The following is a 16,307-nucleotide window of genomic DNA, read 5'->3' as shown; positions in this document are numbered from 1 at the left end:
AGGAATGATATGTTGAAAGTACCGTGAATAGAATGCTGCAAATTAAGAGAAAACTGCGTGGGAAAGGGCGAGTTACCATTATTACCCACAATGCATCAGTCCTAGCGCCATTTTGTTCGTGATTGGCAAAAGAAAAGACACGGGTTCCTGCAAATGCTTGTTTTGTTTGTAAATATTGCCACGAACAGCCCATCTCTGGCCTTCCTTCTTGGATGAGTTCCCCTGCTAGCAGGGGATAAAGCCGCCGAGATTGGGCGCATCGCGAGTAAGCACGTGAAGGTGCCCTCAGCGTCCCGGAAAACTCCCTCGTCGCCAAGCAGTGATCGAGGGTCGGACAAGGAAAAGTCAGATAAGAAATTTCTGGGCAGAAGGTCTACCAACAAGAGTCCCGTAGGAACCATGAATCATTGTCAAGAAAATGAAAGGGTTGCAAATGAACCAGAGGATATGGATACGCAGGAGGGTAAGAATTTGAGACAATATGTAACAATACACAACAATGTCATTTTAGTCAATGCAGCCATGATGAAGAATACAGGACACTTCGCCCACAATGCACTTCGCCTACACGCAATTTCGCCTACACGCCATTTCGCCCACGTGCCATCTCGCCCCTAATTAGCTATAGCGGCAATGCAACACAATGGCATTGTGGATGTATAAGATCGATGCGCACAGGATGTGTGTGTATTCAGATCGTACTATCAATGATGTATTCATTAAATCGCCCCCATTGAATGGACGAGAATAGGCCTAGTGTCAGTGACCACGTCCTGGTAGTGTAGTCGTGAGAATAGCGATATAGGTGGATGATTGTTTTTAATGATCGTGCTGTGATGATTTGAAGTTGAGAAGTATAGTTGTATTTCCCCCTCACCTAATTTAGCTAAAGCGGCAATTAGAATAGTAGCTCAGTATTGTAATATTTGTCTTTTATATTTCGTAATGGTTTTTTTTTTAGTGTTTGGCTTTGTTGTTGTTCTTGGTTCTTTGATTTGTTATGTTGTTTAATGTTTATTTGTTTTGGATTTATTAAAGCTTTGTCTGAGTGGATCTTTGTTTGGGATAGGCCTATGGCTTTTTGCTTGTTTTTGTTACGTTTCTAGTTCTATTTTGGCTCGGTTTGGGTTAGTTATCCTTTTCTTTATTTTATACTGTTTTGTAGCCTAGTATATACTAATTTGGTACGATCGTATTGTTTTTTTTGTATATTATGCGTTTTTGTTTGTTTTATTTTGTCTGTATCAATTAATGTTATGTCTGTCTGTATTTTCTACTGTTTCCTTTTGATTTTGTTTATTTGGTATTGTTTTCTGACATGTTTGGGGATTGGGATTTTTTGTTGTCCTATTTTTGTTTTTCCATTATGTTTTTCTTTAATTTTTTTTTGCGTATATGCTTTTCTTTGGTCTTGCTTTCTTTTCTTTTCTTTTTTTATCTTTCAATATTTATTGATTTTTATTCAAACTCTTTTGGATTTAGGCCTTTTTGTTCTATTTTTATGTTTGTTTTTCTACTTTTTGTTATGTGTTATGTTATTGTTTAACTTCTTATTATTATATAGCCACTTTTGGATGGATTTCGTGGTTCCTGGTGGGTTGTTGTTGGCATCTGAGTCTGACTCGCGGTAGGCCCTATCTGATCGGTTTGGTTTGGGTCCAAGTTGGTCTTTTATAATTTTCCTTTAGCTCCCGATAATATTATGATCGGCGAGCTAATACACAGATTGTAGGCGCTGGAATGAAATAGCAATTTTCTTCGTTTTACCTCATTTGTTTGGCTCGAAATTAAAAGGGATAATGCGATCAGTACGAGCTATCAGTGAAAACTAACATTTTTAGAAGCTATTTTTATGCAAATCACACATTATTGAAGGACCACTTCGTATGAAATGGGGAGGTTTTGTGTAAGAAAATAATGTAACAACAAATTATATATAAATATAACATATTATTGTCTTTCTCGTGTGCCCACGGACAAAGTATTTAAACGAATTTAAAAATATGCATAATATTGTACTAGTCATATATTATAATGTAAGAGATGCTTTTGTATTCGTGTTGTGTATGTTATTTTTTATTCTTTCTATCTTTTTTTTTTCTCAAGTTATTTGTCTTTTGTCTTTTGTCCTGTTTAATATAAATGCAAAATGAATAAAATTTTTTTTTTTAAAGGACCATTTCATATAACTTCCAAATCTGGGAGTTTGATAAACCTAGATTTGGAAGACACGTAGGCCTATGTCATGTGCACTTTATTCATGCATATCGTATAATTTATATGGGTGTTGAAACTTTGCTTTATAAAACAAACTGATAATGATGATTTATATGTTTAAGCTCTATGTCGTACTCAATGCTATTATTTCCCAGTATTTAACCGTCTCAGCTTTTTGATAGTCCGACGAGTAGGACCTTTTTTTCTTTATATTTACCAAACTCAGACTATGATCACTTACTAGTATCTCACATGGCGTAAGAAAGACCATGAAGACGAATCGCGAAAGTTCCTTTTCGGGTGGGGCGGTTATAGTGGACTTTCACAGTTTATCTTTCTTGACTGGCGAGAACTACTCTTTGACCGTTCCTCATCAGGGATATCCCTTTTAACAAAGGAGCACCTGCGCATATGATGTAGCATAAACACCGTCATCATGATCTGACTCGTTATACTTAATTGCTTTGGCTTCAAGTATTTAGCATGTATCCTATATAATATATTTATTTGATTCAAATGCAAGTAAGGCTTTAGGTATTCGGTATTTTAGTCTCAGCTCAAACCAAAGTCAGAAATTTTGAATTATTTATGTATATGACATGACCATTGACAATACAATAACGTTTCAAAGAATTAGGCCTAGGCCTCAAGAAAGAAAGAACAGGTTTGAATAAAGAAAAATTAAGGACATAAGGAAAGAAAGACTTTGGCCTTAACTGCCTGAAGGAAGAAACCGGGTTTAACAATCTAATAGAAATACGGTATTCGTATTATAGTTTGAACCATGTGATTTCCGACGGAGTACAAAACAAACATTAGAAAAAAAAAAAAAAAAAAAATGATTATAATGGGTGTACTGAAGTGACATGTGGAGTCCTTCTTTCTTAAATTTCTTGGTGACAAGCTCAAAGTCGAACCTTCCCTTATTTCTTAAGTTTCTCCTATTAATTTAGTGTGCGAAACTGAGCTGTCAAGAGCCGGGGCCAAGAGATAAAAGCCATATAGTGTAGGCCTTGATCGTTTTACATAATACGTTTGAATTTTCCTACGTTTCAACCCTGATCATGCTGATTTTTTGGCATTGTAATGTTTAAACATGTCCACTGAGTATACATCAAATTCATTCTGTTTGTAAGACATCGGAGCTACCCTGGGAAAAAATTGTAAATAAATGGAAATATTTTGTGTAATAAATGTGTTTATTGATATACGGGCTGTGATTTAATTTGAAACTTCACGTAACTCGTTATTTTCCCCAGATTTGGAAGATGTAGGTTGTTTGGCTTTATATACCGGTACATGTATGATTCATTTTAAACTTCACATAAATCATTATTTTGCCTGTTCATGTGCGCACCGTCTAGGAATAGGTCTTCCCTATCTAGGCTTATCAAACACCCAGATTTGGAAGCTATAATTACTCGGATGTCGTTTGCAGGATCAGGCTGAGTGGCCATACACACAATTAACACTTGTCTAAAATAATTCCTTCCTTGTTTCTATTATTATATTATCTTTCTTTCATTTATCATGTGTATACCTTCTTGTATAGTATACATATGCACATCCTATTTCTTTACTGATTTCTAACCAACACCACCGTCAAACACCGAGAAAAAAAATTATAATTGGATGTATGCGCGCATAAAAGTAACATTTCCTATTTCGCGCTTGATTCTTGAGATGTATTCGTGAAGGGGTGTGTATGGAGTGTTGGGGTGGGTGTGTGTGTGTGGGAGTGGACGTAGAGAGAACAAATAAACAAACCAAAGTCAATGAGAAAGATTATAGAATTACAGGAGAAAGAAAACAAAACACAGATTCCAGATTCAGTTTTATGCGGCATAAAGTAACATTTTCCATTTTCAAGCGCTTCATTCTTCGAGGTGTGTTCGCGAAGGGGTGTGTGTGGAGTGGGAGGGGGGGGGGGTGCGGGAGTGGACGTAGAGAGAACAAATAAACAAACCAAAGTTAATGAGAAAGATTTGAGAATTTCAGGAGAAAGAAAACAAAACACAACTTCAGTTAATGCGCGCAAAAGTAACATTTTCCATTTCCGCGCTCAATTCTTCGAGTAGGGACTATGTGTGCATGTGTTCAATACTGCTCATGAAAGTGGGTGTGGGGGTGTGTGTGTGGGGGGGGGGGGGTATGGTTAAAGGTTTAGTATGCCTACAGCGTCAAATATCCCATTCCTGCATATACGTGCATGATCATACATTCCAACCCGTGCTGCACTCCAAGAGTAGGCCTACAAATGTCGGAAACTCCGTTCTTCTATATAGGCCTACAGAAATTCAGCTTCAGTTTCCTCTGGTCTTTAAGTAAAACTAGTAGGAGACCCTGCTCCCCGCTAGTATAATATATTTAATATTATTATTTGCGGTCTTAAGGTATTTCGTGGGCAAAATTGTGCGATAAATAGGAGTAGGATAAAAAAAAAGGTCTTTCGGGGGCAGTTGCTAACAAATGAGGCTTTTCGAGGAAGACCCCCCAAAAAAAGAGTTCTTTCTGGGCCATATTCTAAAATTTAGGACTTTTCCCACAAAATGGTCTTGGGAGCTGGCTTTTTGCGTGAAAACAAGAAGAAATGATGGGTCTTTGGATGTGTAGGCCTATTAGGTAGCGCGTTACTAATAATATTTGACAAAGAATAACCCCAATTTAAAATTTTACCGAAATCGTATTTAGTATTAACCAGTTTTGCAAACATTTGCAACTTTTTCTTCTTCGCGTGCCTCCGATAGGCCTACGTCGCAAGCACAAAACATGGCCTGCATAATTCTCGGGGTCTTAATCAAACTGAGAGCATACTTGGCATGGGTAAATCAATGGCACTGTGACCGTAGCACGCAACGTATCCAGTATATTCAATTTCCGGGCCATTCCGTGGTTTGGCTGGCGGTGTGCAGGCACGCAGGGGACTTGTCAAGCAATCGTGGGCAGCAAATACCAGCGGTGTAAAAATGGGTAAACGCATAGCACATCAGGCCCTCCCTCGCGCGGTTTGTTTTAAATTTGTCTCGGAGAAATTGGCCAAAATTGATTTTAAACACTTTATCACGTTATCAAGTTATTAAAAGCAGGCTGAAAGTTTTAACAATCAATGGTATCTGGGAAAATATTAAGAAAATTAAGACTGCCATATTTTTCTTTATAATTATCTTCATAAAAAAATATCTTCATAAAAATTCACGTATAACACTTTAACACGAAGTTATCAAATTATAAAAAATACATGTTGAAAAAACGCATACACATATTAAATTATTTAAAAATATTGTTATAACCACATCAGCACGGTGTGTTAAAAACCGAACATAATCTACACTTTCGATCTGAGCTGAGTTAATAATAGTCTGACGTTTTATAGTGCATGGTTCATCAGATCATCATTCACAGGCTGATGTATGTTTCAATTCGGAATTGGTCTGGCTTTTACAGTACAGTGCCAGATTTTAATGAGTCAAAACCCGAATTAAAATGTAAAAAACCGCTAAGTAGGACCATGCAAGGCCTATTATATAGGGTTTAAAATTCAAAGAATTACGGGCCCTGAAAGAAACCTGCCTCCAGTCCAAAATCAAAACCATAAAGGGGTAAATTATAAAAGAAAATATCCAAAATATGTCTCACCTTGTGAAACTAATTTAAATACACCCAGATTCGGAAGACCGTTTTCTCCAAAAAATACATCAACATGCATAACCATGGTCTTTTAAATATCAAATCACGATTTTTGACATTTGACAAATCGGGGTCGAAACTCTTAGAAAAGGAGCTTAGGCCTATGGGGCTCTACAACGGTATTCTACAACATATATAGGACAACTAAAGAGAACATAGTATAGGAAATTGCAAGAAACACAAAATGGTTCTTGCTGGTCTTCCATACATATATAAGATGGTTCATTCTGGAGTATAAAGCGAAATGATATAAACGGCATATGAATTTTCATCATATAAGTATAAGAACTACAAAAACTAAACACCAACACATGACGCAAACTTATAAACGACACCCACTAATACACCCCCACCCCAATGCAAACACCGTAGGCCTGCACATTTATGGCTATACACATTTATGGCTACGGTACATTTTGAGCGCTGAATGCGGAAAAATACATTTGAGCTCACCATAAAATGGTATATTGCAAACGTCTAATCACATCAACAACATGCCCTAAACACACCCTGTATACAATAACCACACACACCCCAAACTGCACCAAACACGCACATGTATACGCACCCCATATCATATTTAATATTGACTTTCAAAGATTGAATTTGTAGTTTATAATAATGCAAAATAAAAGATTCACCTTGAATAGCTTTGAATGTCATATCGCAAATACAAACGTCTCATCATAACAACGTATACAATGTAAGCCTACAATTAAACACACCCCAACACCACTACAAGTTATGGACCGTGGTAGATTTTGAGCGCAGAATGTGGAAAATTACATTTTGAGCTCACTTTATAAATGACATATCATATCAATTATTAAATATATTTACCCAACTAAATACGCAAAACATTAACGTAGGCCTAATGTAATATTTAAACGTGAAAAATATTTCTTAAACATTAAAATGTTGTTGCAGCAGCTTCATATCAAACATGTTAAAAACGTTTTCCTGACTTTTATGTAATAACATTATGTGGTACAATTGAATTAATGTTATCAAACCAAAAATCAAAACGCGTCTATGACAGTAGCGTGTTTGTATACGCTCAAAACTTCATCAGGCAACGGAGAAACTGCATTTCATTACACCTGTGGGTACTTTTGGCCAATGAGTTTCCTAAGCACTTAATGCTTTTTGATGCTTGGTATCTATACATTACTTGGAGTAGATGCGTAACTCCGAAAAGCATGCACTTATTATAGTCTATACCAATTACCATTTTCTCGATTTTGGGTCCATTTCAGCCATTTTTGGTAATATTTAAATTGCTCAATGATCATGATGATGAAAAAATTGCGACATATGTCAGTCTTTACAGGATCGGATCCATGGTCGGATATCTTGTCAGGCAATGTCAGAGAATCAGAAACTATATCGGGCCTAATCCAATTCCAGGTTCACCTCAAATAATACCCGGACTATATTAATAATAATAATACTTTATTTTTATATAGCGCAATACATCAAGCGATCCCAAAGCGCTTTACAGCAATAAAACAAAGATATATAATGTACAAGATTTTTAGGTAAGTTTCTTTATTCTGGAGATTTCTAAGTACAAGTAGGCCTACTTATAAGTTAGTTTGTTTCATCCTGTATGCCTATTTAGTTAGTTAGTTTTTTTTTTTTTTTTTTTTACCAGAGTAGTACCGGTAAGTTTCTCTTTTCTTCTCTCTTTCTTTCCTTTCTTCCTTCCTTCTATTCTTTCTTTCGTTCTTTCCTTCCTTCTTTACTCCTTCCTTTCTTCCGTTCTTTCTTTCCTTCCTTCTTTTTCCTTCCTATCTTTCATTCCTTCCTTCCTTATTTCCTTCCTTGTTTCTTTCTTTCCTTCTTTCCTTTCTTCCTTCTTCTATCTTTCTTTCTTTCCTTCCTTCTATCTTCTTTCATTCCTTCCTTATTTCTTTCGTTCTTTCCTTCCTTCTTTCCTCCCTTTCTTTCTTTTTTTTCTTCCTTCCATTCTTTCTTTCTTTTTATTCCTTCCTTTCCTTCCCTTTCTTTCTTTCCTTCCTTTCTATTCATAGACACTCAAATCACCACCATTGGCCTGAAAAAGCCGTTCAAATAAGTTTGGCTAAAATTCGCCATTTTGGCCGCCATTTTGAATTTTGGAACATAAAGGAAGCCATTTTGGATTTAAGTAAACTGTCTAAATGACTTTCTCATGTCCATAAACATATATTTAGACACCAAAATCACCACCATTGGCCTTAGAATACATTTTTAGTAATTTTGACCCCCATGCATTGTAGGGGCACCCCCCGAAAATGCACTTTGGGCACATTTTTAATTAAAGTGGACTACGGGAGCGTGTTCTACGCAAAATTTCAGTGTAGAAACCGTATCAAACATAAAGTGAACACTATTTCCCATCCGCAGCGTGAATGAGAGCCCGACTACATCCGCAATAATCGCCATTGCAATGCATTGCATTGCATTGCATAGGGGGCGAGATGGCACGTAGGCGAAGTGGCGTATAGGCGAGATGCCGTGTAGGCGAAGTGCGTGGGGGCGAGGTGTCCTGTTTCCATGATGAATGAATGGCAATTCATTTGCATGTTACGCACCGGGGTCATTCTCTTGGTCGGGCTGACGTCACAAAGGGGAAATAACCTTGTAAAACCAGTGTACGCATGTGCAGCGCATGTGCAGTTCCCCTTTCTCGAGCTGGTTGCTATGCGCGCGCTAGTGCAAAGGGGACAAAGGGGACAATGTTCCCGGATGTCCGACCGAGTGAATGCATGTCTGCCTAGACTGCCTTGCATTATGCATGTTTGATCTCTCTGCATGCATGCAGTAGCATGAGTAGCAAGGATTCTCAAGTAATAATATACACATGTACTATAGGGTATTCGACACACGTTAGCGCAAATGAAGTCGGTCACAAACTCTGACAATGCGCAATCATGCATGCGCATGCGCATCATGCATGTGTCATGTGACAGGCCACCAGAAAATTGCATATGGGGTATAATCTTCTTCCACGGTAAACCAAACAGCTTCCGTGGTAAACCTTATAGCGCCATCACTTGGTGAAAGTACGTTATTAGTAGGCGTGAGTTAAAAGCTATCTGGGCTAAAAGTATTGCGACTGTAGGGGTGAGCTTGTCTACAGGTAAAAAAATACTTGTGGCAGTTATATTTATATACACGCCGGGTATACACGTCTAGTTTAGGGCAACGGGGGAGGAGGCTAGGCCTACTACGGGGATGTGAGACCGATTCGGGATGCATTTTGGTTTATTGATGGCACTCAATTTCATGAAAATTTGGTTTAAGAAAGATTGTTTTTATTTATTTTTTTTAAATTAATTTGTTTCCCGGAGTACGGGTACGGGTAGGCCTACTACAAGTAATAACATATTTGAACTCCCATGGCCACCAAACACAATTAAGTCAGATCTCGAATGCTATATCACAGGGGTGGAATTTCGTAAAGTGCCGCAGGAGTCCAAGTGGATTCTCGCAAGAGAGTTTTGCAAGAGTCCACGGATTCCCGTAAATGGATTCTTGTTGTACAATCTTGCGGGAGTCCAAATGGTATTATATGTAGGCCTACGTAAAATGCATTCAAACAAACAAACTAACAAATAAACTAACAAAGTTAAGTTTTAATATATGTGTCATCATACTCTCACTTCCATATATGTCATCATTGCATCTTTGGCGACTTTTCCTTTATAGTTTGCAGGCTTTGAGTTTTAAGGCGTGTTGAACTTAAACATAAGTTCGCTGATCCGATCGTGCAACCGCGCGTGTACCATCCAGCATTGCCCCGCTAAAATACACTACCCTATTACGAGCAATGGAATAACCCGTCAATCATGAACAGTGGTTGTTCCTGGAAGGAAGATTATACCCGATATGACGCGGTTGCTCATGGAAGACAAGAAGGATTATACCCCTTTTCGAAAATTGTCTGCTTTCTATAGCTAATAGCCAAAATTACAAATTCTCGAACATGAGAGGATGTACCTTCTGCGTCAGCGTACTTTTCACAGAATAACATGATCGCGCGACGTGCATGGCTTGACCTTGCCTAGCCCTAGCAACGACCGTATGATTGGTTAATTCTCAAAAGCTGCTGTGTTTGCGCCGTATTAAAGTGCCGCTCGACGCAAATTACTGTGCGTACCCAAGTTGGCTCTCATGATCGAGAATTAAATATTTTGGCTATAGGAGTGGGAACAAGTTGAACTTGAACTTTGAAGTTGATCATGAAATGTGTGCGCATTGCTAGCGCGAAATCCTCGTTGCTGGGGATCCAGGGCCCACTTAAACAAGGGCCCTGAGCTCTCAGGGTTTAAATGCTCTCTGGTGCAATGAGCCTCATTTTGGAACATGTATAAAAAAAATTCACAAAAACCCAACTTAAAATTTCAAAGTATTACTGTCAAAACTCAAAAACCATGATATGACCTGCCTGCCACCTGAGGCCGAGTCCTCTGCGCTTATTAGACCAGCACTGTTTCATCAATTTTTGGCCGATTTTATTGGTGTCAAATTGTACTCGGAAGTCAGAACAAGGCTGCTGCATTAAATTGTATTAAATATGCTGATAGAAGCATCACCATTTGACAGCCTACCACTACTTGTAGGCCTAGAAAATAATTTTTAAATATTAAATGTGCATGCATCGCCAAAAGTCGTGAGAAATAATGTCGGAAACCCTCTTTTAATTTTGTTATTTTTAATTTTTTCTTTTTCAAATTTTTTTTTTTTTTTTAGACTGGAAGCCTGCATGGTTGGCGAGACTGGTGGTTCAAGAATAGGGCTCCTTGTTTAATCTTCTTGTTTGAATGTGAAATTCGCATACATTTTTTGGCTGGCAATAAAAAGCACTCAAAAGTTGGACCAAAACATACAACAGTACTTAGATCAAAACAAGCTGAACCACTCCAAAACAAGCTCAAAGTCAAAGTATAATCCAATTTAATGTAAAAAAAAAAAAAAAAAAATTGGATCCAAATAATCTGCTACCGGTACTTAAAAATATTTTCAATTCCTATCAGGAATCTTCATCACTGTTGTGGTGTTTCTAGATGTTTGATGAATCGGCAATCAGCATTGAATATGAATGGAAATATTTCTGGGTATAAAACTATTAGAGAACTTACCAGATTTTGGATTTGAAAAGGAACCAGATTTCAAAAGATTAATATAAGCCAAATTAACTCATCCACTTCACTTTGAGAGTTACTTCTTGACTCAAGTACCTCTTCCTAAGTTCCTATTGTGATTGTATTGACTGATCCAACAGTCAAGTTATTATTGATTGTTCAGCTTGTTTTGGTCTTACTTTGAGCTTCTTTTGAGTTCTTTCTTTCTTTCTAAAATTATATTCAGTTTTCTCTTGTAGTTAGTAATCATTCCCTAAATTGTTAGGCATAGGGAAAATGGATGATTTTTGAGAGCAAAATGCACGCGCCAGTTTTTGAAAATGCGCAATTTTTTTTCAAAATGTGTGAATTCAGTACATTGACCTTTTAAGCTGATTTATGAAGAAATATTTGTGTATTTTGGCCCCTCTGCCGTAAAAGTCAGGTCATGCAAGGCACATGGATAAATTTATTTATTTATTTGTTTTAAAATTTTTGCCAATTTTGGGGGTATAAATCTCGCCTTTTCTTGCATTTTGCAGTTGCCACCTCTTATTTTTGGTCAAAAAATTGTGTTTTTTCTGTAAACCTACGTCTAGTCTGGTAGTTTCTCCACATCAAGTTGGTATAACTTGCCCCTTTTCTTCTAGTTGTTCGTATGTACCTCCAATTTTTCAAACATTTCCATGCCATAACATGTAGCTTAAAACTGGCATCAATCATGTCAGTGCATGGACAAAACCTATTATGACTCAACTCCCATCCATTTCATTGCCTAATTATGTTAGAATTTCACTAATTCATGCACTGATTGCACTCCTGTATAATTTTGTTGTATGTCCCACGAAAATGCCATAATTTAGTATTAGTAGTCGTAAATCCCTCCTTTTTCAGGAGCACCATCGGGAAATTGAACCCGATTTTTGGTCCCCACCTGCGGTCGCTAGGCTGCGTTTTTGCGGCCCCGGATAAGGCTCTCATTTTCGGGACATTTTTTTTTTTTTTAAATTTTTTTTTCCAAAGTTTTTTTTCGGTTTTGTAGTGTCTCTGGACCTAGACCTAAATGCTAGGATCATGATTGACCTAAAAAAAAAAAAAAAAAAAAAAATTAATTTTACATTGAACATTTTGTGATATTTTAATCTTCAAATTGATACATAGTTTTCATATCATACTCTAGAGTAATGATATCAAAATGCATGTATCAAATTTTGATAGATTAAAAAACACAAAACAATGTGCAAAATTCAATTTTTTTATTATTTTTTTTATGTCAACCATGATCCTAGCATTTAGGTCTAGGTCCAGAGACACTACAAAACCGAAAAACTTTTGAAAAATTAAAAAAAAAAAAAAGGTTTTTTTTTTTTTTTTTTTTTTTTAAATTTCGGGTACCGGGTAATAGGATTATCGGGCGGGACTCGAATTCCCGGGACTCACTCAGAGCCTTAGTCCCGGACCCACCAAAACCTGAATCTCACGCATGAATTTTGTAAAAGCAGTGAGTTAGGCAAAAAAAAAAAAAGATTGTTTGCTTGTCCTCCAGCGACCGACCGTAATTTACCACCGAGTTTAAAAATAAAAAAGTTTTTAAAAACTTTTTCCGACCGACCGACCCATGTTTGTGACTGCGAGTTTTTTTAAATATTTTTTTTTAGTACTACTTTTCAACAAAACTACAATGATAACAAACTCAAAAATTAAATAAGATGAAGAAATTAATAAAATGTTAGAAATAGTTTTCACCAATAGTTCTAGAATATCGCAAAAAATCGCTCAAAATTTAAATAAGATGAAGAAATTAACAAAATGTTAGAAATAGTTTTCACCAATAGTTCTAGAATATCGCAAAAAATCGCCACAACCATCTCTCTGCAGGTAAAGCTTCGCTACTGCAAGTACTGGTTTGCAAGCTATGGCTGCCCGTCGGACTGTGTAAGAGATAGTGATTTCGATAAAAGAACAAACACTTGATGCAACATGCTATTTTTAAAGTAATACTTTTTGTCTGTTTATTGATCATTTTTACTTGTTCGAAATAAATGACACATGAACAAATTAGATAATTATTTAAAAACATCATATTTAGAAATTTACTTATTTTATGCGTAAAATAACAAACTTGAATTATTTTTGAATAGTCTATATTTTGAACAACGCCAATGCAACATTCAGTATTTGGTCTGCAGGCAGCATAATATTATTTGAGAAACATGGCGGTATTAAAGTTTTATTTGACTGGGTTTGCAGCATTCCAATTAATTCCACACTGTTTGAGGTATTCGCTGTCGTAGTGCACGTTAGTAACCATTGGTTACTACTCCAAGCCTGGGCTCATACACCAGTTCCGAATTTTGATATGCCATAGGCTTTGTGTTGTGATCATTTCGATCAGTGGTTCGTAACAAAGAAAGCCTGATCCAGTTGACCTGGCAACGGCCATATTGTAACATGCACTACGACAGCGAATACAACAGTAATATGGATAATGTGGAGGTCAAAGGAATAGTTCGTTTGAGGTAAAGTGGCAGAAAGTAAGACAAGTGTAGGAAATGAGATCGATGATAGAGAGGGTCATAGGGTAGGAACTTGGGAGTGCATTCGAAGAAAAAAAAAGTTTCCCGACCGACCGACCCAACTCTGAAAAAGTTGTGGAGGACAAGCAAACAATCTTTTTTTTTGCCTTATTGCGTCCCGTCGTACGCAACAAAAATTCCACGGGCGTCGCCATTATGTAGTATTAGTATAGTCGTAAATCCCTCCTTTTAACAGGAGCACCATCAGGTTTCCTAAAACTAGGCTCAAAAGTTTCCTCAACTTGCATTATGCACATCATTTTTGAAGCAACTGAACCCCTGAAATACCAAATTACATGTATGGCCTAATTTATTTCAATAATTAATATTATGCACAGTAATACTGCTTTGTGAGTGAAATTTTGACAGCAAAACAGCTGTGATATCGAGAAAATACGGCGAGATCTCTGGCTGCCATTGTTTGTTTACGGTTGGCAACTCCCAGACAATAGAGGGCAGTATTAAAATTATTATTGGCCAGCCAGCGGCGGTAAATATTAGGTAATTATACTAATTTGATTGAAATAAAAATAAATTAAATTAAAAAAAAAAAAAGAAAGAAAAAAGAAAAGGGAAAAATGAAAAGAAAGAAAAAGAAAAGAAAGAAAAGAAAAGAAAACTAGACTAAGCTGTGGTCTAACCCACGAACACAGCCGTGTTGTGACCCCTAATGACCTTTGACCCCAAAATATATGAAAACGGCCATAGACATTGGCTAATGTCAATGCATGGGTGCATGTGGCCCCACTTTGCTTTGTTACTTGTGGCAGAATGGGCATTTTGAAGGTTTTTCGTCTCAGACCGGAAGTGACCCCTTAATGACATTTGACCCCAAATAAAAAAATACCACATATGAATTGGGTAACCACAATTCATGTGTGAACATACCGTTACTGTCCTATGTTTTTCTTAGCAAATAAGAAATGTTGAAGGTTTTTCGTTTTATACCGGAAGTGACCCCTTAATGACCTTTGAACCCAAATCTGTGAGGACCCCATAGACACTGGGTAATAACAATGCATGTGTGCAAGTGGTGTCACTGTCCTACGTAATTTGTGGGAGAAGAAGCATTTTAAAGGTATTTCGTTTTATACCGAAGTGACCCCTTAATGACCTTTGACCCTAAATAAAAAAATACCACATATACACAGGGTAACTACAATTTATGTGTGAACATACCGTTACTGTCCTATGTTTTTCTTAGCAAATAAAAAATTTTGATTGTTTTTCGTTTTATACCGAAGTGACCCCTTAATGACCTTTGACCCCAAATCTGTGAGGACCCCATAGACACTGGATAATAACAATGCATGTGTGCAAGTGGTGTCACTGTCCTACGTAATCTGTGAGAGAAGAAGCATTTTGAGTTGAAATCACGTTTTTGACCCCTATGACCCCTGCGTGACCTTTGACCCCACGAGTTTCATATGACATGTAGGGGCATGGTCAATGATGGTTGTGACCAAGTTAGGTCAAAATCGGTGTAAGCATGTAAGTGCTAGAGCAAATGTAGTGGTCGGCAGAAAGAAGAAAGAGAAGAAAGAAAGAAGAAAGAAAGAAGAAAGAACCTGTAAGAAAAAAGACACAGCCGTGACTAACGTCACGTAACGTCACGGCTGTGTAAAAAACTAGACTAAGCTGTGGTCTAACCCACGAACACAGCCGTGTTGTTACCCCTAATGACCTTTGACCCCAAAATATATGAAAGCGGTCATAGACATTGGCTAATGTCAATGCATGGGTGCATGTGGCACCACTTTGCTGTTACTTGTGGCAGAAGGGGCATTTTGAAGGTTTTTCGTCTCAGACCGGAAGTGACCCCTTAATGACATTTGACCCCAAATAAAAAAATACCACATATGAATTGGGTACCCACAATTCATGTGTGAACATAACGTTACTGTCCTATGTTTTTCTTAGCAAATAAAAAAAATTGAAGGTTTTTCGTTTTATACCGGAAGTGACCCCTTAATGACCTTTGACCCCAAATCTGTGAGGACCCCATATACACTGGGTAATAACAATGCATGTATGCAAGTGGTGTTACTGTCCTACGTAATTTGTGGGAGAAGAAGCATTTTAAAAGTATTTCGTTTTGTACGGAAGTGGCCCTTAATGACCTTTGACCCTTAATAAAAAATACCACATATACACAGGGTAACTACAATTTATGTGTGAACATACCGTTACTGTCCTATGTTTTTCTTAGCAAATAAAAATTTTTGAAGGTTTTTCGTTTTATACCGGAAGTGACCCTTTAATGACCTTTGACCCCAAATCTGTGAGGACCCCATAGACACTGGGTAATAGCAATGCATGTGTGCAAGTGGGGTCACCGTCATACGTAATCTGTAGGAGAAGAAGCAGACTCAGTACACCGGTCGATCTTACCGTTTCCGATGTTGATTAAGATACTTCTTGCATCGATCCCGAGATGCGGAAAAAACCAATAGTCATTTTGTCCCACATAAATGAATAAATAACAAAACCCCCGATCCCCGAGTGGACTCACCCATTCGGTGACGCCACACACGATAATCACCCCTTATCCTCCTTGGTTTCTAGATGAGATAGGCGTGTGGATTTTTCTTTACCAACGCTAAGTATCATTACGAACCAAAGGGCCGAGATATACAGTTTGTTTGTTACACTGAGGTAAAAACCAACCAGTATAGTCGCTAGGAGATAGTTTTGACGACATTTTTCGATTAGAAAAGTG

At 37.3% G+C, this 16,307-nt stretch overlaps 1 protein-coding gene across 3 annotated transcripts in view; it reads left to right on the top strand.

Annotated features, from left to right (window-relative positions):
* The first annotated feature begins 34 nt into the window (after positions 1-34).
* The window catches only part of LOC140151143 (ubiquitin carboxyl-terminal hydrolase 7-like), a 67,915-nt gene continuing 51,642 nt past the window's right edge, over positions 35-16,307 (top strand). For 2 of the 3 annotated variants that reach the window (XM_072173367.1, XM_072173366.1), the window contains exon 1: positions 38-463. In XM_072173367.1, coding sequence (XP_072029468.1) covers positions 400-463 — 64 coding nt within the window. In that variant the 5' untranslated portion in view covers positions 38-399. Of the gene's footprint in view, positions 464-16,307 lie in introns of all 3 variants that reach the window. The other variant, XM_072173368.1, reaches the window with a different exon arrangement.

The sequence above is a fragment of the Amphiura filiformis genome, chromosome 4 (genome assembly GCF_039555335.1).
Source record: "Amphiura filiformis chromosome 4, Afil_fr2py, whole genome shotgun sequence".
Taxonomy (NCBI): Eukaryota; Metazoa; Echinodermata; class Ophiuroidea; order Amphilepidida; family Amphiuridae; genus Amphiura; species Amphiura filiformis.
This window is presented reverse-complemented; position numbering and strand designations above follow the sequence as displayed.